Raw genomic sequence first — 24,321 nt, forward strand, 5'->3', positions numbered from 1 at the left:
GCGGAAGCCAACAGGAGGATGAGGAAGTGAAGGGCGGTGGTTGAGAAGACTGAGCAGCACCGGGCTAACTGACATTTCTCCTCGTAGTCAGGTAAGACCGTGTTTTTATCTGTGTTCCCGTGTCTTTACACAACAGTTAGCCGAGTTATTAATACTCCTCTAATATATATCTGCGGTATTAAAGCTCTTCACGTGGATTAGATGCTCTCCTGCCATTTTGAGGGTTCGCTTGGTAGCGTTGAAAACACGGCTAACTGTTAGCTGCGCGGCTAACACCGCGGGAGCTAGCGTAGTTATTTCAAATCAGCTGTTATGTTGTAGACTTGTAAAGTTGGATTTTTTGCTTTTGAGTAAATTTAAACTGTGTTACTTTTTAATGAGCTGCGGTCTGAACACGAACTGTGTCAGGAAGCGTCAACCAGGCCGCGAACCACCAGGACTGTGTACGTACTTTATAAAGTATCGTGCTAAAGTTATTTCTTCAAACATTTCAACATGGAGATCGATTTGTTTTGGTAAAAGCTGATTATTGACTTGAACTGTTAGCAAAGTCCACAAGTAATAATAATAAGTAGTGAATTACAATTTGTGTCCTCGATTAATCGATTATCAATAAAGTGTTTAAAGAAATAAAAGTTAAAATACTACTCGAGTATTTAGTTTTTTTTCTTCTTAAAACTGAATTCAAAAAACAATGATCATCTGCCAAGTTATAGTTATTGGCATCATTTATCATTATAAATATTTTTTCCTGTTCAAAGTCCAAACCCTTTTCATTTTGAGTAATGCAGTTTTAATTATACACTTTCTACTGTTAGCAATAAAATGTAGCTTGAACTAAAGAGCCTTTATAGCTTCAAAGATCTTAGAGATATAGTCCTGTTGTTTATCCTTATCTAATGATCAGAAGACACCAAAGTATTCAACAATAATCTGTTGAAGATGTCAGTTCTTAGTCATTTTCATGTCAAAGCAAAAGTATTTGCTGCTCTGTTTTCATTGTAAAATGAGTATTAAAATATGAGTGTAGTTAAAACAGTGTTTAATCCCTAATTCAGATTTGTATCACTGAATATACTAATCCACGTCCCAGATAATATCATTGCATTAACACATGACCCGGCTCTGCGTAATCCCTGCTATCCAAGATGGTGGAGTCCATTTTCCATCAGCGCTGTGTAGCTAAAACATATGTGTCTGTCAACATAAATTTGTGACTGTTGGACAGTTAAAAGTCTACATTCAAGACATTGCCTGATAAGGACATGTGTCCTCACATCACTAACTTTCCTGCCCTCTGTGAGGTAATTTTCTTGCCCTCTGTGAAGCCAGCGAGCTGATCAACCTAGAAAGATGAGGAACATTCCCATTTATAGCTCAGAGAGAGGGACACCACACGGGGGAATCACTCCCAGAGAATTAAATGACTGCCACCGAGTTGTGGGCACGGCTGACGAAATATTATTTTGAGTAACAGCGTGATCCACTTTAGTTTAGACCAGATCGTCTCCCTGTCTGGCACTTGTACTGTCAACTTTGATTGTAACTTTTATTTAAGTGTATAGAAATATTTTACTCTCACATTGAACAAAGAACAGTAGAATAATTGGCATTTTTCTTCTGCTTTGGCAACTAAAATTTGTTGAGCAAAAGAAAGAATCTAAAATACTTCAATTTGTTGTCTGATTATTTTCCGTCATAAACCTTTATGAGCCACTAATTCCTCTCAAAATGAGGCTCAATCATCATTTAGGGGAATTAAATTGGAGACAATGTTGTGATAGACTCACACCAGCTGCAACATCCCTCAACTTGATGTTATTTGACCCATGATTACTCTGGAGTTAATAAAACATGACTGCTTGGTATTCATGGGTTGGACAACAGCCATCATCACAGTGTTTAAAATCTTTCCACAGACAGACATGCGCACACATTCCACACAACAAACCTGCTCAAGAACTCAAAAGAAAAGAACCGCCTTTGTTAAAGTCCCAGCTACAGCTGTTGTCTTCAGGACTGTCATTGACACTGCTATTAGGTTTTTGTTGGTCTTCTTTAAGGAGTATGTCCCTAGTTGTCTGTAGCAGGATATCTAATCATGTGTTGTTTTTTTACAGACACAAAACCGTCAACATGTCGAGCAAAAGAGCAAAGGGAAAGACCACCAAGAAGCGCCCTCAGCGCGCCACTTCCAATGTCTTCGCCATGTTTGACCAGTCTCAGATCCAGGAGTTCAAGGAGGCCTTCAACATGATCGACCAGAACCGTGACGGGTTTGTCGACAAAGAGGACCTGCACGACATGCTGGCCTCGCTGGGTGAGTGGGAGAGTCTTTCGGAACCTCAAGAATAAAAACAAGATCAACATGTCGGTGTGAAGCTGTGAGCTGTTAGAAAAGTAGTTCTTGAAGCATACTGATTTAGTTTTTCATCAGCTGTTAATGTAGAACCAGCGCTGCATTTGTAAAGGCTCACCACTCATTTGAGTGCACTTTACCTTTTTACAGGAAAAAATCCAACTGATGAGTACCTGGAGGCCATGATGAATGAAGCTCCCGGACCCATTAACTTCACCATGTTCCTCACCATGTTTGGAGAGAAGCTCAATGGCACAGACCCCGAGGATGTGATCAGAAATGCATTCGCCTGCTTCGATGAAGAGGGAACAGGTAAATATATATACATTTATTCTTTTCTCCCATGTGTGTAGCCTGTGGTGTCCAAGTGGCGTATGCTAATATATAGATGATAGAAAATTTAAAAAGGAAAGTAGCACACCTACTTGTTTTTTTAATTTGAGGTGTGTTTTGAAAGGTGTAATGCAGACTACTTGCCTAAAACAATCCAGCTGTATCAATACAAATGAAGTGTAATTAAATCATGGTCAACAAAGGTAATCTCTCTAGGAGAAGATTCTGGTGATTTCCTTCTCAGTCTTATCTGTTCTCTCTGTTCTCCCTCGTCAGGTTTCATCCAGGATGAATACCTCAGAGAGCTGCTGACAACAATGGGTGACCGGTTTACAGACGAGGAGGTGGACGAGCTCTTCAGGGAGGCCCCCATTGACAAGAAAAACAACTTCAACTACGTGGAGTTCACACGCATCCTAAAGCATGGTGCCAAGGATAAGGACGATTGAAGAGCCACCCCCGCATTGACCTCCTCACCCTCTTCGCCTCTTTCCATCAGCTAGATGACCGTGCTGCATGGCTCAACTCTCCAGTATAGAACCCTTTCAACCAAACCAAAGCAATAACTATCCACTCTCTTTGTAGTGAACTTCGAGTACTGCCAAATTTACACGTCTCTAATTAGAAGAAAATATTCTAACATTTGTCTAAAGCGTTTTTCTTCTGTCATTTAAAGATGTGAAGTGGCAGCTCTTTGGAAGCTCTTTGGGGGATAAGTCTTTGCAATTCATGTGATCGGGTATAGCTGAATTTTTACATTTTATAATATAAACTTTTTAAATAAAGCCCTCTATCAAGTTATACTCTGCTGACTGTTTCCCTTCCATAAACGACAACTGAAATACGTGTTGCATTACTCTGTCTTTATTTTTCCTGGGGCTAATGAACTCAAATGCTCAGTCCCACTTCTTCAGGAGCTTGTCAAGTCCTGACAAGTCAACTCTCCCTCCTCCACAGAATTTATTGAGCGTGTGCAGACGAGCGTCAGCTGAATTCCTTCTCTGAAAGGGAAAATTCAGGCTAGAAATGGATACGACTTGCACAGAAAACAGTGTATTGGTGTGGCATATTTAAAATGAACCTCTTAGAGAGAGAAAAGGAAAGTGCCCCTATGTTAGGATTTGCTCTATTTGGTGGTGACTCAGTTATGTCATACAGGAAGTGGCCTGGTGTAGCAAAACATATTTTTCAAAGCACACGTTTGAGGACACAGCTGTCGATTAGACAAGCACAATGAAATTCTCCTGGTTGATGATCGCATCAGGCTACAGTTGATTCAACAGAAGTTCCTGAGCTCATGTTTTACTCTGATCAACAACAGTCTAATCTCACAGAGTACATGTCTCTGTGGCTTTTTCGGTGTTTTAGTATATTGTCATGCATTATCATGTTAGCCGATAACATGTTAACAAGTAGCTATAATAAGTACACTGCAGGAAACTGGCATGAAAATAAGCCAAAGTGTTCATACATCAAACAGCCGGCCCAACATTCCTCTTATGGAGCCACATTTAAGAGCACTACAGTCAGATTTGTATTTGGTGCTGCATCAAATTACAGACACATGCATGAATATCAGTCCCCTGAACATATCAGATTTTTTTCCCCCATCAAGATCCATAAATTGTGCCCCTTGGAAATCAGCAAAAATTTAAAAAACAAACCTCCCTTTCTCATAATGCAAAGGAAAGTTATACTGGATCTGCATTAAAATGTAATGGTTGTTCTCTGACCCATACCACATCCTTGCACCATGTTTTGTAGTAATCCAGCCAGTAGTTTTTAAGTAATCATAAAATAAAGCAAACATACAAATCAAAGGACAGAGGTCAAAACAATAATACATAAGTACACAGCATAAGTACACAGCAATAATAATAAACTTTATTTATATAGCACATTTCAAATACAGTTACAAGGTGCTTTACAAGTTAAAAAATACAGAACTGAAGGCAAACATAAATAAACAATTAAGAGCAAATACAAGAATGGAAATGTTGGAAAAGAGCAAAAGAATGAAATAAAACATTGTACAATTATTAGTCTGTAAAATCAGAACTGGATTAAATAAGCCAACAATGCATTGAAATAGGCATTTTTCAAGTTGTAAATACACTTACCCTCTATTTCAAAGATTAAATAAATAGAAAACCAATAAAACAATCATTACATGACATCATCTTTTTATTGAACACTCTCCTCACGTGAACTCTCTTTACAGGCTAAAGGAAAACAGGGGGTGATGCCTTCAGGTGCTGTTGGAATATATGACATGACTTGAAAGTATGTTTTGTAGCTAAAGATTGCATGAATCAAGCATTTACCCTACTGCAGTGAAGGTTTATCTCTCTCTAGAAGCGATTTATTTGTTGATATCCACATTTGTTATTGATTTCTAAAAAAATATTACACGAGGTTTGATTTAGTCCACTTGCCAAACTGCCGGTGTACAAACCACCGACATGCCCCTGAACGCCTCTCGCTCCTTACGGAACCACGCTAGTTTGACTTCTTCTCTGCCGCCGGTTCTCTGACACTCTCCCGCTGCTGGACAGGACCAGGTATGAACTTTACTGACTCCATGTTGTCATTTTTTATTCTGTTTATCCCCCTAAACTCAAGTTTCAGTCATAAAAAGCGCTAATAACTGGAAAAAGTGCGACTCTCCTGTGCTAGCCAGGGCGCTAGCGGCTAAGGCTAGCGTTAGCTAACAGCATCCTTCAAGGTTGGTTAGTTAACAGGAGGAGGAGGCGGAGTTCTGTCATTGCTGCTGGTTCTATTCTCTGATTTACTGATGTACTGTTTTCTAACCAGGTTGTGTAAACGTGTTGTTGTATTTATGAACGTGTTTGTTGTTGTTTCTGAATCAGCTGGTCCTGAGGGGTCCTGGACCAGGGTCTCAAGATGATCCGGAGACTTCCTCTGCTCGGCCGGCTCGGGATTCAACGTTTCCCCTCCGTCTGCCCCTCCACCCGGCTCCTGAGCACCAGCAGTGCGGGTCGGCCCTCATGTGCAGCCGGCCCGGGTAGCAGGGAACTCAAGCCGGGCTGTGGGACCAGGGGCCTCACCACCATCATCAGGGAGCCGTCCTTTGTCGCCAGCAGCTCTGTAGGACTCCACAAGGATGCAGACATCCCCCTGCTCCGTCTGACCCAGCTGCACCGACCCACCTCTGCAGAGGAGCAGGCTTTCCAGCAGCGTCTGGACGGCTGCTCCTCCTCCCGGCAGGTCCTCAGACTGCTGCGCTCGGTGGAGATCCTGTCCGACACCATGGCTGCTGCAGCGCTTCATCGAGTGGCCGACCTGGAGCAGGGGGGGAAGTCACTGAAGGACCCCGCCGTGCTGGAGAAGGACACCATCAGGGCCCTGTGCTTCCAGCTGGAGCAGGACTCCGGGCGGCTGACGGATGCCGGGCTGGTATCAGCTCTCCTGGCCTGCACTCGCCTCTTCCTGGATCCCTGGAGCACTCTGATGGTGCGGCTGGTGTCTGAGAGCCAGGAGAGGCTCGACAGGGGGAAGATGACTGTAGGTGAGCTGTGTACCTTAGGCCAGGCAATGCTCGCCGTGGAGGGACCTGGCTGTGTGATGCTGGAGCAGGTGATGGAGGACATCCAGAAGCAGGAGCCTGCCCAGTGGAGCCTATCAGACCTCACTGCAGTTTACAGGCTTCTGCAGGGTGGTGTGGGTGAAGATGGGAAATACAGAGACCTGTTGAATGCCATGCACACGCCTGCTCTGAGACTCACCTCCCGTATGGACCCTACCTCTGTCAGCGGGCTGCTCAGTGCTCTTGTGACCTTGAACCAGACCCAGGCCATGCCTCTGGTTATCAATCTGTGTAAACAGGCTGTGCGGCATGTACCTCACTTCACTGATGAGGAGCTCACCCTTGTGGTCGGGGCGCTAATATACTTTGGTCACAGCGATCATTATTTTGTGGAGGCGATGGAGAAGTATATCCCCACCATGGCATTCGCCTCCCACCCAGAGACCATTACCAAGGTGATGCAGTTCTTTAGCCGGAGGAACATCCTCTCCCCAACTGTGTTTGACGCCATCGCGGAGAGCTTTGTGTACCGAGCAGACGACTACAGCACCAGCCAGGTGGCCACGCAGATCATGGCTTTCGGGAAGCTGGGATACCTCCCGCCAAATGCAGGCGAGGTGTTCAGGAAGGTTGAAACCATCCTGCACACGCGCTTTTCACACTTCCAACCTCGAACACTGCTCAACCTGCTCCACGCCTGCGTCCTGGTGGAGAGGTTCCCTGTTAATTTTGTCTCCAAGGTCTTCAGCAGTTACTTCCTGCAGCAGTTACAAGGTAAAACACCTCAACAGGCAGCTGACAGATTAATGCACGATAAGAGATTAAAAACATTGTTGACATGTATGTTTGTGTTTATTTCTGTGCCTCAGAGCAAGGCACAGGGATGGATCGGATCGTCCTGGCACAGCTGACTCAGCTCTACATGACCGTGAAGCTGGAGTGTCCTTTCTATCAGGTAAAGTATTTTAGACTATGCGAAGGGTTAAATGTGACCAATGGATGAGCAGAAGCCTTTAAACAAACCCTCTGGCTTAACACGCAGTCAATATGTGAGGTTCAGTGCATTCCAAGTTACCTGTGATAAAAACCAACAGACAGCAAGACAAGAAATATGTGTCTTTGCTTGTAATGTAAACATCTATAAGCCCATAATGATTTATTTTCAATTTGAGAGGCAGAGGTACCACTAATCAAGTAAAGTTTTCTCAGACATAAGAACCCCACTGTCTCCTTTTCTCTTGGTTGTGTCATAAATAGACGTTAAGATCTGATATCTCATTCTCATGTGAATGAATGTATGCGTTTATTCTTCCTTCATCAGGGTCCCAAGCTGCTTCCAAAGTTCCGTGTTAAGTCTTTCCTCATGTCTGGGCGCTCCCTGGAGACGCCGGTGGATGCACATCTGTACAACTCTGTGAAAACTGGACTGATCGAGTTGCTCGGGGCTCGTGCATACTTTGGATCCAAAGTTCTCACGCCGTACTGCTACACACTCGGTAACAGACACAAAACAGCTGTTAATCTTCTCAATGGTTCCCAGAGTTTTATTTACAAATAACTTAACGTTTGTTCCGTTCTTGTAGACGTGGAGATTAAACTTGATGAGGAGGGATATGTGCTGACTGCCAGTCAAACTGACGATGTGTACAAAAGGTAAATTGTGTTATGGTCACTATGCACAAGATTTTTCATGTATTAGATGTGAGAGTTCTGGAGTTGATCTTTTAGAGCTGATGTGTGATTGCAGGGTAGCTCTTTGTATCGATGGTCCAAAGAGGTTCACTACAAACACGAGGCACCTGCTGGGAAAAGAGGCCATCAAGCAGCGACACCTGAGGCTTCTGGGATATGAAGTTGTTCAGGTTAGACCCTCACATTCACATTTAAGAGTCATCTGTTTGTTTTCCTCAGGGAGAGTTCTGCCACATCTCTATCCGCCCAAATGTTAGATCCGTGTATTTTTACAATGCTAAGTGGCTCAAAAATGTATCAGTTAAATGTGAACCTGCTATATCTTTTTTCTAGATTCCTTACCATGAATTTGAGAAACTCCAAAGCATGACCAGCGTGGTTGAGTACCTGCACCAGAAGATCTTCCCTCACACGTACAGGCTGAGCTGGTGATGACACAAATGACTTTGCTGCAGATGTGACATCAGGAATTTTAGTTTTTTCTTATTAAAATAAATCAATATTTATTTTTGCTAATAAGTTGTTGTCAAATGAAGGTGTTTAAGTTATTGATTCTGCGCATCCACATATTTATCTTTTTAATAAATTTACTTTGAGTACATATTGACTTTTGAATGACTCGAATGCATCACACCAAGTGAAGTATGGATTGAAAAATATAATTTATTTGGTTCTTGGTAAACACAAGCTGCAGAGACTGTACAAAGAGAGAAGAGAGAGAGAGAATCCCAGTTCCACCAATCACCTTAGATACATATGAAAGAAGCTCACTAGTAATTAATAATCCACTTTTATTCAAGAAACCTGATTTGATGTAATTTTCCATCATTCCTTGTACAGTAGATGCTTTGATTTTCAAGGCTTCCCTCTAAAGGCTGGGAGTGTCATTTGGATAAATACAAAAAAAGGCTATGATACATATAAAACCAGCATGAGTGCAGCGATAACTTCTTTATGTAGCAGGAATCTGAGGAAGGCCAAACTCGTCCACCAGAATACCATCCTGTCAGAAAGGGAAAAGAATATTCATTAATCAAGCCAATGAGTAATGTAGATGATGTGAAACTGAAAAATCCTAAAGCTGTGACGTACCCGGTTGGTCGACTTGTCGCCAGGCATACCCTCTGGGATGGAAGGAGCTGTCGCGGCGTCGTCCAGGTAGGAGCTGTCCTCGTCCATCAGGAGCTCGTCTCCCAAAGCATCCAGCTCTGTGGACACAGCAGCGTAAGGTACCATCACAAAACGTCCATCACTCAGCCATGATATCATGATAACCCACATCTGCATAATGCAAAACCATTGTCCAGTCCTGCATGGCCTCTAACAAAGCCAAATGTCAGAGGGGAGGCCAACGTTTCCTACACTACTGGAAATCACTTCCTCTTTGCCACTCTTTCAGACTGAACAGTACTTGCCAGTTCAGTCTGAGTGAAACTAATATTCTTTAAAGACTTGCATATTCATTGATGCCTGACCCGGCAGCCTTTTGATTGGTCAAGAGACAATAGTTTCTCGACTTTCGTCTATCATAAAAATAAAATCCCGAAACAAATATGTCCTATAATCTATATCTATCTATATATTAGCCAAACCACTTTCATAGTTTTCAATAAAATCTGTTAATGAGTGAAAAAAGACTATTATTCAACATTAGCAGAGGACAGCAGTATCTATGAACTCCTTATACACCTTATAAACAATGCAAATATAACAAAGCTAAATTTGTTAGCACCACTGCAGCTTTGGACTCAATACTATAGTTATAACGATGAAGAAAAATAGTTTTTCCTGACCTGCTTCCAAGTCGTCTTCATCGATGTCGGGTGTGCCATAGCTTCTGCCCAGTGCCTCCTGGATGTCATTGGCGTCCTCCATCATGTCCTCCAGCTGATCTTGGACGTCCTGTATACAAAATAACAGAGGTCATGATTCTCTTTCATTCACATTCTCTGTGAAAACAATCAAATACTTTTACTGTGCGGAAAGTTTAACAAATTTAAGTCCAAATCAATTACCTCAATCTGATCAATGTTCACTTTCTTGTAAGCTTTCTTCATGTCTTTGAGGCCGAGTTTCATGGCATCGACCTACAAAGAAAAACAGATGTTAGCAGAAATTAAACTCATTACTTTTCAACACATTTAGTTTTCTGGATTAAAATATAATGTCTCTTACTGTGGTTTTAGTGTCTTTAAGCGTCGATATAGTGTAGTTTGTTTGTTCCATATTGAACGACTGCTGCATCAGGTTATCTTTCTGACCCTCATACCTGGAGGAGACACAGATAAAGTTAGGCCTTGATGAGAGCTGGAATAAGGAACATGACTGGATTTGGTAATAGAAGTATTGAAGATTAAAATGCATTTTATATGGTCAATAATAAAAACCCGGAGGTCTCTCAAAGTAAAAGTACTTACATCCTCTTCTGCTTCAGAACTCTCAATGCCTTTTGCTTGACCATGTTCTAATAGAGGAAAATGAATGAAAGCACTTAGTAAACATGTTGATACCAAACAAAATAAACATGAACTAGATACAAGAGTATGTTTATCAGTACTTTTTTTTTTTAAACAGCCAAAATGTTTGCCTAGCACAAAAAAAACAGGACATGTCACATTCACAGATTTACTTTTCTTTGAGGAGATGTTTTTGACAGTATTTAACATTTCAGAGGTCTGACTGAAGGGTGTCATAATAATGACAAAACCTGTAAATTTAACAGAATAAAAGAAAAGATGAGAACTCACTGTCTTCCTACTTTTTTTTATTTCAATAACCGCTAGTCAATTAAACGCACACATTTCAAACACAGCCTTTCAGAATGAGAGATAACCAACAAACTTGTCAAGTTCATTGTTGTGTATTCCTGGATTATTTTCTTATTCTATTTTATTTCAGTTATGACTCTGAAACTAAATAAGTTCTTTGGCCTTTATTCTCTGTATGTATTTGTTTTTCAAACGGTTTACCCTGAGCAAGGCCGTACAACAATGATGGCAATCCTCACTTCCATACAGTGATAGAAGCATACATGTGTTAAACTGCGTTTTATGTTATGTTTTATTAAATTCACAGGCATCGGATAAGTACTCAGTAATTGACAATACACAAAGTCCATGTATCGTAATCTGTACCAGGAAGTAACATTCCCACATGAACTCTCACCTTCGAGGGTCCGTCCCTCATCTTTTTCATCTGATCCTTGTACTTGACAAGTTCGGCATCTAGTTTGGCGATCTTCTTCTCGACGGAGTCCGCCCGAGAATCAACCTGAAAGTAGAAAACAGAACATCAGGCATCAGCTTTGTGTGAGGTGACTGTTACCATCAGACTCCATAAAGAGATGACTACAACGATGACTTTGCTATTTCTGTGGGCTGGTGTGAAAGCTAATTGATCACCATTAAATACAACCTGTCACAGGTTTCTTCCTCCCAGTAAACTCCAGACAGCTGACAATAGCTGTGACTGGTAACCTGTATAACTGGTTGAAGTGTGTGAGCCACCTCACAGAGGATAAAACAGTCTCAGCTGTGTGGCTGTCAAATGACTCAAATTCCTGCTCAGTTGCATGACGCGGATTCCTAACCTGAACAGATACACATTGTTTTATGGAAACATCAGCTGATATACAAAGTGTAAAAGGGAAACGTCCTACTTTACACAATCGAGCTATTGTTTGTATTTATCAATTTGTAAGATATTAAACTCGGTTATTTTGAGAAAAGGGAGGAACAACAAGACGAGCCCTGGCCTGGTTCCTGCTCATAAACACGGCTAGCAGTTAGCTAGCAGCTAGCAGCAGGGCTCCATCTTTTGTTTACTTTGCTCGAGACAGCGGTTAAAACCCGTCGGAAACACGACACTCACGCTTCCGATGCAGTCGGAGAGGTTCGGCGGTGGCGCCTTCGGGGTTCCTCGGCCGAAGATACGGTTCATGTCGGCGGAGTTGAGGCTTCAGAAGTAGAAAAACTGCGGCGCTCGCTGTCACCGTCACCGTCCGACTGAGGAGGGGGGAAAACACCCGGAAGAGCCTTCTGCGTGACGTCACAGGAGTCATGTGTTAATTTCTCGCTCGGCCCCGCCCTCCTTCAGCGCTCCGTTTACTGTGTTCACATTTTATGGATTTTTTTATTTTTCAAAACTTGTTTATCTGCTTCAGCTTCAAGTTTTTGTTTTTTGTCTGTGTAGTTTTGCTGTTTCTGTTTGTATTTCTATTAATTTCCTCACCTCACGTGCTGGTACCAGGGCCCTGTACTTTGTAAAAGTATTGATAATGGGCCTTCTTTTTTAGTTATTGACTTCATATAGTTGTTTGGTGTGATTTCCTTAGACAAGTTATAAAAACAGATCAAAATACTACCCTGGGTGAGCAGGAGGTTAAGAAGAATGTAGGAAAAGGTTGATCCATTAAAGCTCAATATAATATTTAACGATGATGACGAGTTCCTATACACTGGATTACAGACTCTTTTTATCATTTCTGTTGTCACTGAAAAGCTTAATCACCACCTATGTAATACTTGCATACATTTATCATACTGAGAACTATACCTTGTTAGTCGTTGCTCTATTTGTGGCTGTTCAGGTGTATTTAATTAGTGATATTAGTTTTTTCCTGCCTGAGATAATACTAAAGTTGCATATGTCATTTGCACATTTTAAATTACATTTGATACAAAAGATGCCATACCATTGAAAATCAAATCTAATTAAAAGAAATGGAAAACTAGACAATGAAAAACATTCACTCGACTAGGAATAAAAATGGAAGTACTAAACTGGCAAAGAAATAGGTACAAATTGAGCTGACCAATCGATTTCACTCTATGGATTAAACTTCTGATATATGTCCAGTTCACAGGGGATCAAAAACTCCCTATAGGGAATCATGTAATCGGCTAATAAAGAATCTGAAGCTTCTGCACACGACAAGTTGTGTGTATGAAACTATCAATCACTGTTTTTCTTTTTTTAATTGGACCACATCTATAGTTATGTCTTTTACTGTCCTCTGGAGGGAGCTGCTGTCATAGAGTATAAAATCAAATCTAAACCTGCAGAGGAACTCACACTAAAACCAAAGACTCTTCATTAAAACTCATCTCCATGCTGGAAATGTATTGAAAACAAAAAACGCTCTTCTTCAAATTAGCCAGTCCGATTTACAAAGTTGTTTTTATTTTAATCACATATCAAATGGTAGAGAGAATGAGGCGAAAGGTGAATATCACTGCTGCCACATGACAGATTCCAACTGTCAACCAGTTGATTGTGTCACAGCGAGAGAAGAGAATCGATGTGGATTTGTTTAACTGGTTTTAATATTGAGCTCTTCACAGACAAGATGTTTTTGACCAATATATCTCCTGCTCGGCCAACAGCAGACGAAGCCAATGTACAGTCCCAGGATGAACCAGTAAAACACACAGAAAAGAAAAATTATAATGACGCCCTGGTCTACTGTGCTTTATTCATTTTTATGCCAGCGGACACCTTGTGGCGAAAGATTAATTAACTATTTGAAAAAGGTTCTTATCTCAAGCTCTGGTTTTAGCAGCACAAGAGAAACTGAAAGTGTTTGTGTAAATTAATTTCTTAAATATTGTCGTCTTTCTTTCTAATGAGAGAGATGAGTTCATCCCATGATTAAATATCATGTTTGTATAATACATAGTCTATTTGCAAATACATTCAAAAATAACAGCACAGTCCATTGAGCATATAGGCAGCTGATGTTGCATTTACTATCATAGCAATGGTTACTGACATGCTACAAATACAGTTTATCTCAATGATGTTTGTGCAAAGATTTTCTTTTCTCCTCTATACAAAATAATCATATACATAATTATAATGCTGTACATCGGACAGAATAAACTGATTCAACTTGGTAAACAGATATTCATGTTTTCAGATTGCACTCATTGAATATGTCTCTACAGTAAAAGCATGAGCATTTCAATAGGACTATGTGTATCATGGTAAAAGCCATACACAGCACACGTGATTGAAATATATATATATATATATAATTTAACAACTTATCCATCTGGACACAACTCCAGAGTCAAAGCTGATAGAGAGCCCTCTGTCAAATTTTAAATGCACATTCAAGTCCAGGATTCACCTGCTAACAATTTTTTTTCCCCATCTCAATGACTTCAGAAGCTTTTGGCACAGATCTGAAAATATTATACATGTACTCTTCAGTAATCATCCCTGAAATCATTTCCCGCTGCTACAAACATCTTATCCTGGACTATCAAAGGCACATTTGGTCATAGAAAAAAAATATAGGCAGAAATGACAGGAGGAGGAGAGAGGTGTGAAGAAAATACAACTAAAATAATACATATATATATATCAAATTATATTCTTCTGACCTCTTATGTAGTATGTTTGGGACATGCAACTTTTTGGGGGCGAAAAATAGTGAAAATGTCGGTTATCATTTCCCTCGGCCCAAAACAATGCCTTAAAAAATGTATTTTTCGTCCAATCAAAAGAACAAAGTTATTAAATTGACTATCTTAGACTTGAACCAATAAATGTAACTAGTTGAAGATTTAATCATTTATAAAGTTTATCAATGTTGTTCAATAAATCATAATATTAATCTTAGGAAAGAAAAAAGTTTCAATCCCATCAGGTTTTCTTTTCCAGCATAAACAAACCCTCCCCCACTTTAAATCCACCTGAACGTTTAGATAATAAATACACACAATCTTCCACGAGGAAGTAAATTGCTTCGAGAGGCTGAAGTCAGAGCAGAGGAGGACGATGAGATTGTTTTCATGCAGAGCCGGTTTGTGTTTTTGATTCTATGTGGATTGATGGAAAAGATTATATACAATGTATGATTTGAAACTTTCATTTGAGCTCTGAAACGAAATCACCGACGTTGGCACGGATTAAACTTCGGGTGATAAAAATAAATCCAGTCAACCTTTGCAATAGAGTCATGGATTCTACATTGCTGACGTGATGTGGGTTAAGCCCAGGTCGTGTGAGTCTTCTTTTCCGATGTGGGAAATTGAAGACAGTTCCACTGCTAGTCATGTCGGTTTACTAGTCCCGCCTTGGTTCTCCCGGGGAACGGAGGCCTCCCGCACTGTGCTCGGGGCCTTTTTGCCCCCAGACACCCTCTCCCCTTTCAGTTTGGCCGAGAGGCAGAAGTCTTTGAAACACCTCTTGAAGTTCTCGTCCAGGAAGGCATAGAGCACAGGGTTGAGGCTGCTGTTGGTGTAGCCCAGAGCCACGCAGAAGAAGTAGGCGGCCATGATGGCGGTGGTTTCCGGCACGCTGACGAGCGCCTTGATCAGGATGAAGATGTGAATGGGCGTCCAGCAGACCACGAACACGGCCACCACCACCACCACCAGTCTGGTGATCCGGCGCAGGTTGCGATCCTTCTCGCGCGAGCCGGACAACATTCGGACGCTCTTCAGCCTCAGCACCATCAGGGAGTAGCACACGGTGATAATGAGCACAGGCACGACGAAGGCGAAGACAAACACGCAGACCTTCATCAGAGTGTCCCAGTACACGTACGGCTCGGGGAACTGTAAGGCACACTCAGTTATGTCTGCAGGAGGAGAAGGAGAGAGGGAGGGAGGGAGGAGGAAAATGAGAACTAAGTGATGAAGTGCACTTGTGCTTCATCATAAATAAAATTCCACTCTGTGCCTTTCTATTATCAAGTTAACAAGCTGGTAACAGAGGAACTAATCTACAGGGAACATTTTGCTCGAAACAACTATCCGTCTAACACCATCTATATTCAGGAAGGGCGACGCGTGATGTGTGGCTAATGGGAAACTGATGGATGGACGAGATAGAATATATTTCTGCTTTTAAACTACTACTATTAACACATGCTTGAATTGGATGTCCAGAGAATACAGAAAGAAACCTCGAGGCTTTATCGGGTGGATGGTGAAAGCACTTCCTCACCGCTGTTTGTTTGGGTGCCACCCAGAATAAATGCCGGAATCCCCGCGGCCGACGACAGGAGCCAGATGCACACGTTGATCATCTTGGCTTTGATCGGAGTGCGGAAGTCCAGGGCTTTTACCGGGTGGCACACGGCCACGTAGCGATCCACGCTCATCATGGTGAGGGTGAAGATGCTGATGAACATGTTGTAGTAGTCGATGGAGATGAAGACCTTGCACACGACCTCGCCGAAGGGCCAGGTGTTCAGCAGGTAGTCGGTGCTCTGGAAGGGCATGGTGGTGGTGACGAGGGCGTCGGCGAGGGCCAGGTTGAAGATGTATATGTTGGTGGCTGTCTTCATCTTCGTGTACCTGCTCAACATGCACAACACCAGGTTGTCCTTAATTAGTGAGGAGAGAGAGGTGACCAGAGCCAAACATCCATCCAGGCTTCCTGACTCTGTGGTGGACCTCGCTCATTATGAATTAAACATTCATCATTAGTCCACACGGCTTCCTTGAATCAGTAATGTTATTTGTCAGACTCACGCTTCATTGTTATGTATATTGGCTGCTGATTGGAGTCCAATGTTTAATCAACTCGTTTTCACCTCATTAAATTGTCACAGCATTAAAGCTCCATGTGATGACTTTTACTAAGTTTAATTTAAAGTTTTATTGAGCACCTATAACACTGAGATTAACCCTTTAGAATTAAAATATCCTCATTTGAAGTGGGTCTACCACATTAAACAGTCATGGCTCACAGAAAGTGATGCATTTTTTGTTTATAGTAAACACATGTAAACTGGATCAGAATAAAAAACAATGATAAATCCATGATTGTCATTCTTGCATCCAAATTTTTAAAAGTATAAAGTATAAATTGACATTTCTGGAAATATGCATTCATTTGTTTGAACATTAAATACGAAGCTACAGCCCATTAGCTTAAAAAAATAGTCTCAGTCCAATGGCAACAAGATGTGCCTGTGAATGAACATTATTGTTCATTCACTGGTAGATATAGTCTTGTATCAATGCTCTGTTTTGGTCTCCACCATCTCTGCAGATTGGTTCAGGGTTGGATTTAATGTACAATTGGTTTATCAGAGATTTTCAGCTGGAAGAAAGTGTGGAAGGCGAATGGGGGTAATGTTTGTGCGTCCTCAAACCGAAACAATGAGCTGAAAGATCCTAAAACGCTCTGGGGAGCTGAGGAACTCTCTTTGACACCCATTGTGTTTCGATTCATTGTCAATACAAAATATCCATTAGAGCAGTTTTAAAGACCTACAACGTGCACTTACATTACTTCTACTAATGGCTTGAGGTTCAGTGTTTACATGGCCTATGTTGACTTTGGCTGAGAGTAATTTGTTTACACTAAGTCAACATAAACCTCTTCCTCCTTCAGTTAACTGAGCAACCGAACAGTAAAATATTATCGTTATTTTCTAAAACCGTTGTGATAGCATCAGCTTCTGCCGAGAGGCGACGCCATCAGTCTGATCTGAGGTAATTGTTGTCCATGGACCGCGGCATTCTGGATGGCACTGCTGCTTTTCACATTACATCAGAGGAGATTTGTGGCTCTCATATGCCATAAATATCCCCCCAATGAGGTGCAGGCCGACTATCAGCTTGATAAAGCGCTGCTGGTTTCAACTATAATTAATATCATGGTCACCACACTATGGGGCTGATTTATTGTATATTGTTATTATACCTCGGGGTCTTGAGGGTTATTAGATTCATAAAATGGGCCACTCTGAAGGTTTCAGGCACTGGAGGAGGCAGAAATCAATTCTATATATATTGCAGTGTTTCACACATTTAATGCTGGGTGAGAAATGGGAGCATTAATTTGAAGCCCAGTTTTGTGACTTATAGATAAAAAGATTTTTCAACTTTAGATTCTGTAGACAGTCATTTAAATTCACTTTACATACTCATTCTTCTAATAAACTCGCAGCATAAGTGGACATATGAGCAATATCTTTTTTTTCTGTGTAGGACTTGTCTCTGGAGAGCGTTCAAGAACAAAATACAGGCACTAAAAGAACTCTGACACAAACCAGACCGCCCATGGACTGGGGCCAGTGGCTTCTGCATAAACAATAAAACACCTGGACTTCTGTTTTTTATCACCTACATATAAATTCGACTTCTCTGCATGTGCCAACAGAGATATTGTCCCTTATAATTAGTCTCATAGCTGCCACACCAGTTGAAATAACTGCAAGATTCATATTTTTTATTTCTCTCTCAGGAATATGTCTTATAGTCATTTAAATCAGACCTTACCTAATGATGACATACATGACGAGGCAGTTGCCCAGCAAACCGACCACAAACACTACGGAGTAGACCGCGGTGATGATGGGGATGATGGGGGACATGCTCTCCGACTCCCAGCCATCGTCGTGGCTCACGTTGCGGCTCTCTGAGGACCCGGACACCCAGGCGGTGGAGGAATTGAGCGGACAGTCCTCCAGCAGCGTGGACAGGCACTTACTGTCTTCTTTGAAAATTTCAACCGGGGTGTTTTCCATCGTCGCACCTGTTTGTCCGGCTGCGTAAAGGAGGAGACGTGCGTAAAAACCAGATGCGTAAAATATGTGTGATCGTGAAAATGGAGAAAGACGAGGCACAAACTTCACTTTGCAGCAGGAGACACTTTGTGGATGATGCAAAACACAGTCCGGAATAAATCTGGAATAAAATCACATATCACTGTGATGTGAAGCTCGCAGGTTACTCACCTTTATCCACAGGAATCAGCGCAAGCTCCCGTTAAATTAACCACAATATGTAATATTTAATAATGTATCCCCGGTTGTTTGTGTTGTCCTGCTGAAGGTAACAGCTCATCAAAGTTTGTGGACGGCTCTGCGCGCCTGGAGAGGAGCAGCCAACAGCTTTGCGGACACTCGTGCACTCGCACTGATGGAGAGGAGGTGGGGGCGCGCAATCAGGATAGAAACGCACGCATGCACCCACACACACACACACACACACACACACCACACACACTTGTCTTGTCATAGTTGGGAGGACACATAACGCATTCCCTGGCCCCTTACCCTAACCGTAACCATCACAACTCAATGCCTAACCCTAAACCTAACCTAAAACTTAACCTAACCCTATCCTAAACCTAATTCTAACCCTAACCCTAAAGCCAAGTCATAACCCTCAAACAGCACTTTGAATCACTTCATAGGACATTGCATTGATTTCCTAGAGACCTACACTAACCTAACCTAAACCTAACCTAAACCTAACCGAAAACACTTACCCATAACCTTAACATAAACATAAACATATAGGTCCCCAGAACATGAGTAATACCTGCATCATACACACAGATATACGCAGTTATCCTTTGCATTGACTTCCATTCATTGTGGACAGCCTAACCTTAACCCCTTACCTTAACTATGACACATTCATGCCAAAACTTAACCTAACCACGATTCACATCCCTGAACCTAAACCAGGACCTCAGAAATGATATTTAGTCTCGAACAGGCTTTGGTCCCCATTAGCTCCCCTGCTCCTGCACAAGGTCAGTGTTTATGCTGGAAAAGGCCCCAAAGAGGTAACACTACACACACACACACACACACACACACACACACACACACACACACACACACACACACACGCACATGCACATGCACGTGTACACAACTGTCAAGCTTCACCCAAAATATGAGACGACAGAGTGATGACAGTCACCTGCAGGCAGACACTGGGCTTCCCACAGTCTTACGTCATAGCGGAGTAACAAGTGTTGAGCATCATTGACCGAGACATCCCTCATTTGTGGACATCCCAATTTACTCCATATTAAAAATAAATGATGGACAGAGGGTTGGAGGGAGGTGTGACATGAATCTGGAGACATTCAGCCCTGGGTGGTCGCAGTTAAGGGTCATAACCACTCTCAGCGCTGCACATTTCAGGACATTTCTGCTTTAGTGGACAGAGAACAGTTCAGGGACAGGAGAGGGAGATGATGTATGACCACGCTCCAACACAGATGGGATTCAAACCTTCACACCACAATTTCACTATTTAAGTCTTTTTTTTTTTTTAAAGTAAACGCTGGAACATTGAAGTCATGGATCTCAGGCTTCTGCTGCTTTACTAATGACGATTCAATTTGACAGATTTTTAAGAGCAAATGTAGGTTGTATTGTTGCTTTTTAAAAAGGAATTCAAGAGCGAAAAATGCAAATTGTCCTGACCTGTCAAGATCCGAGGAGCCACATGCAGTGCAAGAGTTTATTTCTACTCTAATAAGTGCAGAGATTTTTAATAGCACACTGCGACGTGCTGTATGAACCCAGAAGCCTGATGTAAAGCTCTCCTTTATTTTGCAAGACCAGCATCACACGCCATTATTAAACAAAGTCTGATGAAAGCTGGTGAAGTGTGTTAGATGACAGAGGTGCACAAAATGTGTGTCTGACAAAACAAATATGAATTATGCAATAACTTGAGGCAGATGCACACAAGAAGTAGAAATTATAAAAAGTGAAATGATAACTAACAGTACAAAGATAAGAGACAACGACAAATTCAATGGATGAATTAATAGAATTACCAACAGTAATGGAGGCATGAACTCCTCAGCAGAGGTAATGATTCAGAACTAACCTCAAATTTCAATGGGTTCTTCTTCGGCCCATTTCTCATCCCTCCAGCACGTTTTGTACAAATCAGCGCTTTTTGTGTAATCCTGCTCAGACATGGGTCAAAACATAACCTCTTTATAGCAGAGTTAGTAAATAACATGTAACACAACAGCACATATAACATATAGTATTTAATAATGTTTTGTGACATAAAAAAAAAGATCTTTTCTGTATTTTATCACCTTCAAAAGAAACATACAAGCTCAGTTTGTGTTGAAGGGAAGAATCATATCTTTTACTGTTGTAGAAAACTGCTTAAGGTCATAAAGTAATGATCCGGCTCAGTATCTGCTTTCATTATGTGTCTTTGTAGTCAGGATTTTCTCTGGGTGGTTTTCAGGTCAATGACTTCGAGCCCTTAAAGTTATTTGAGTTAAAGAGATGGAAAAGTATTCAAAGATTTATTTTCTTATTCATCTTCTTTTTGTGACTCCACAAGTCAATACTCTGATACAGAGGCTCGACCAATCAGGAGTCAGTATCAGCAATCATGCATCAATCAACTAATTAAAACCAAACTTTTCAGTGAAACACTTCAACAAACATTAGTGTGATAAGAGCTACATGAAAAAACATTTTATTTGATGTGTACTCTGACTTTTTAGTTTGATTTCCTTCTAATAACATGGAGGAGGCCGGGTTAATGAGCTATACTGCAGCCAGCCACCAGGGGGCGATTGCAATATTTTGGCTTCACTTTCAGGGAGCCGTCATGTCGTCCATCTTTAACAGTCAGGTTTTAAGTTGTATTTCAGTGTCTTTTTGGGGTTTTGAACAGACTTACTCGGAAATCCTTTGTGACCAAAAGGAAAACTGAGCGAGTCGTCACTGCGCTTACATAATTCCAAAAGCTTAAGTTAGATCCAAGATTCCCTCACATCACAAACACGTGATGTCGTCCATCTGTCCTCTCCGGGCTCTGAATAAAGACAACGCTGTGAAAGATATTCCACCGCCGCCCACACGTCGTCACCAAAGCTGCAAACTATGAGTAAACTGTGAATGTCATCGTCGGTGATGCACATTAGTCATCAACTAACCAGGAGAGGATCAATGTGCCTTCACACCACGTTCTGGTAATTGGGTTAAAATAAATAAGTCAAAGCTGTGATGCTTGTTAAAGGATAAACGTGGTTGATAATAATCTTTTCATATTCATCCTGATCAAGGCCTGCTCCTCCTCGGTGTCGGGTCACGGGGTCACAGCCGGTAGCAGAGTCCTGGAGGTGATGCTGATTTAATGGTTTCACTCCAGGACGCATCGGCGGGACGTTTGCCAGCGCGGCTTGAACCGGATTTGTTTGGATCTCTTATGACACAGAGGAGATCCACATCTGTGGACAGAGGATTACAGCGGGGGTCTACAGTGGATTAAAACAAAGATCTTGTTCTACAGCAATTGTCGGAGGTTTAAAATGTTTATTCACAATCCGCCAATCCATCCAACACTTTGGTTCAGACTTTCCAGAGGATGCACCATATGGACTCGAAAGATCTCCTGACATTTCCTACAGCGCCACCTTCAGGGACATCCACGTTCCTGTTCGATTGGAACTGTAATCATATATCATCATCATCATCGTCGTCGTCGTCGTCGTCATCGTCATCGTCGTCGTCATCGTCGTCATCACCATCATCATCATCAATTATATAGATTATCTCCAAACCAAACCAAACGTCATGAACATAAATTTGTTGCCCCCTCCTACTTTTGAATCAAGATTAAATCAAAGAGTTAGCTTGAAAATCAACAAAATCAATTGGTGTGGCAACAAAACAACTACTTCACCAGAAAGGCGCTCTGAGGCCACATAGCTCCCACAAGACTAATCTCCAATCTCACTTTGTTAAAGGAAGAGAAAACAGTTCCTGAATCTGCCCATTTATCTGAATTCACTCCAAAATTTAACAAGTTCTCCTTTGGGTCATGTCTCAGACATCAGCGATAAAAACATAACGTCCTTGGCAGACATGTTGCATGTGAGGCACATTTCATTTCTGATTTCTAAACTCCTCGAGCTTCAGCTGTTGATTCCTTTTCTCTTCCTGCTCTCGCCAGGAGCAGTAGCAGAGGTCATCCCAGTGATGCCAGCCAATAAATCACCTCTGTGTGTGTCTGCCGTGTGTACAGTGCTGCGTGGTGCGAGTGTTGTATTGTTGTGAGTAAGAATCCGAGCTGCACCAGGTAACACGAGGCATGAAGCAGAGATGGAAAATGTGTAGGTTCAGAGGAGCAGCTGGAGGCGGTCCCTGCTGGATGCACGCAGCGCTGTGTGGGATATCGAGTGTGTTGTTCTGCTGTGGGGAGTCAGTCGACTTCCTCCCAGCACGATGTGTGTGCACAGCGGTATTGCATTTTTGTGATATTGAAAAAAATCAAGAAGAAAGAATCTGTCAGTAACTGAGGCTGATATAAATCTCACCGAGGAGACTCCGTGTGGGATGAACCTCAGGGATTTGTCTTTGAGTGGACTGACGTGGAAAATGTTGTTATTGCAAAATGCCTCAACAATGTTTCTTCTTGCTCAAACACATCAGACGCTCTGACCGCGTTTCTTTTTGGACTCAAACATCTGATCCCTTTTAAAACTAGTGATAAGACGATAAACTCAATTCTACGGAAGCATATTACTGCCACGTCAGAAAAAGAAAAAACTATCAGTGTCATGTTATAACCTGAAAAGTTTATTGTAATATACGTAAAAAGATATTTTTCAAAAGATATTTTCATGTTTTTACAACTTACAAACTTATCAAATGTTACAAAAATGTAGAATTGAGGACATTTGACATCTTTAAGTTATAACGTGATAAATTCCTATATTGTTACAACGTGAAACTCATGTGTGGTGGTTCTACCTCATGCTTTGGTGGAGACGTGGTGAGAATCTGCTGTTATTAAACACTGTGATGATACGTGATGATATGAAATAATGAGTCCGACCCTCGATCTGGAAGTAACATTAAAAACAGGCTACACATCCACACAATGGACGAGACTCCACTTCATCAACGAGTCACAATTTTTCAGGAAAAACACCAAACGTTTGCTGGTTTCAGGTTTTTAAATATGAGGATTTCCTGCTTTTTTTTTATTTCATAGCTATATGAGGGTAAATTATTTTGTGTTTGATAAATCTTTTTTGATATCTTTTGAATATTTTGCGAACTCAAGACGTTGATAATCGTAATTAGAGGAACGTCTTTCCTGTCAAGATATGAGTGGTGTGAGCAAACATTGAACTAAATTGTATCATATTTTCTAACTAACACTTTCATACACAGATATATAACTGCTAGGAAAAAGTCCCCCTGATGCACATCCATACTGTGGCTGTTTATGTGCTGCACCTTGAGCTGTGGAGCCAGCAGGGAACACTGTACTTGATCTATGAGCCACAGGAACAGCTGATCATCTTCAAAAATGCTGAATGTGCACCGAGAGACATTTACAATCAATGGCCGAGGGATTGGACGGCACACAGACGGTCCTCTACATCACACAGGGAGCGAGAAAGTTGTAAAAATCTAGGGGTTGATGTGGGGGAAAAAGTTGGAGAAGGAGGCGGCGGTGATGGAGGGTGAGGACGGAGGCCAGGAATGATGAGGCAGGTGAGGACAAGAGACTTCAAACCTTTACTCGTGATTCATGTGTCCTGCTGTTAAGGTACTATAGTTAATAATGTTGCTGAGAAGTTAAACTTTACCAGTTGATTTTTAAACATATTTCAAAAAGGATCTAATCCC

At 41.6% G+C, this 24,321-nt stretch overlaps 4 protein-coding genes across 4 annotated transcripts; 2 read left to right on the plus strand and 2 right to left on the minus strand.

Annotated features, from left to right (window-relative positions):
* Position 1: 1 nt before the first annotated feature.
* On the plus strand, positions 2-3,538 carry myl12.1 (myosin, light chain 12, genome duplicate 1). Its single transcript, XM_035142374.1, has 4 exons — positions 2-91; positions 2,121-2,320; positions 2,510-2,671; positions 2,969-3,538. Exons 2-4 carry the CDS (start codon positions 2,137-2,139, stop codon positions 3,139-3,141), a joined length of 519 nt encoding a protein of 172 aa, XP_034998265.1. The 5' UTR covers positions 2-91; positions 2,121-2,136; the 3' UTR covers positions 3,142-3,538.
* A 1,607-nt stretch (positions 3,539-5,145) lies between these two features.
* Positions 5,146-8,532, plus strand: fastkd3 (FAST kinase domains 3). Its single transcript, XM_035142839.2, has 7 exons — positions 5,146-5,253; positions 5,563-7,013; positions 7,109-7,194; positions 7,561-7,735; positions 7,823-7,892; positions 7,987-8,101; positions 8,265-8,532. Exons 2-7 carry the CDS (start codon positions 5,597-5,599, stop codon positions 8,361-8,363), a joined length of 1,962 nt encoding a protein of 653 aa, XP_034998730.2. The 5' UTR covers positions 5,146-5,253; positions 5,563-5,596; the 3' UTR covers positions 8,364-8,532.
* A 37-nt stretch (positions 8,533-8,569) lies between these two features.
* On the minus strand, positions 8,570-11,960 carry chmp5b (charged multivesicular body protein 5b). The gene is made up of 8 exons (XM_035142840.2): positions 11,802-11,960; positions 11,097-11,201; positions 10,349-10,395; positions 10,107-10,200; positions 9,947-10,018; positions 9,725-9,833; positions 9,024-9,139; positions 8,570-8,934 (listed from the first exon to the last, which is right to left on the minus strand). Exons 1-8 carry the CDS (start codon positions 11,868-11,870, stop codon positions 8,884-8,886), a joined length of 663 nt encoding a protein of 220 aa, XP_034998731.1. The 5' UTR covers positions 11,871-11,960; the 3' UTR covers positions 8,570-8,883.
* A 1,976-nt stretch (positions 11,961-13,936) lies between these two features.
* LOC118098582 (delta-type opioid receptor) lies at positions 13,937-18,793 on the minus strand. Its single transcript, XM_035142570.2, has 4 exons — positions 18,634-18,793; positions 18,176-18,443; positions 15,888-16,240; positions 13,937-15,519 (listed from the first exon to the last, which is right to left on the minus strand). Exons 2-4 carry the CDS (start codon positions 18,421-18,423, stop codon positions 14,990-14,992), a joined length of 1,131 nt encoding a protein of 376 aa, XP_034998461.1. The 5' UTR covers positions 18,424-18,443; positions 18,634-18,793; the 3' UTR covers positions 13,937-14,989.
* Between the last annotated feature and the right edge of the window lie 5,528 nt (positions 18,794-24,321).

The sequence above is a fragment of the Hippoglossus stenolepis genome, chromosome 19, assembly GCF_022539355.2.
Source record: "Hippoglossus stenolepis isolate QCI-W04-F060 chromosome 19, HSTE1.2, whole genome shotgun sequence".
Taxonomy (NCBI): domain Eukaryota; kingdom Metazoa; phylum Chordata; class Actinopteri; order Pleuronectiformes; family Pleuronectidae; genus Hippoglossus; species Hippoglossus stenolepis.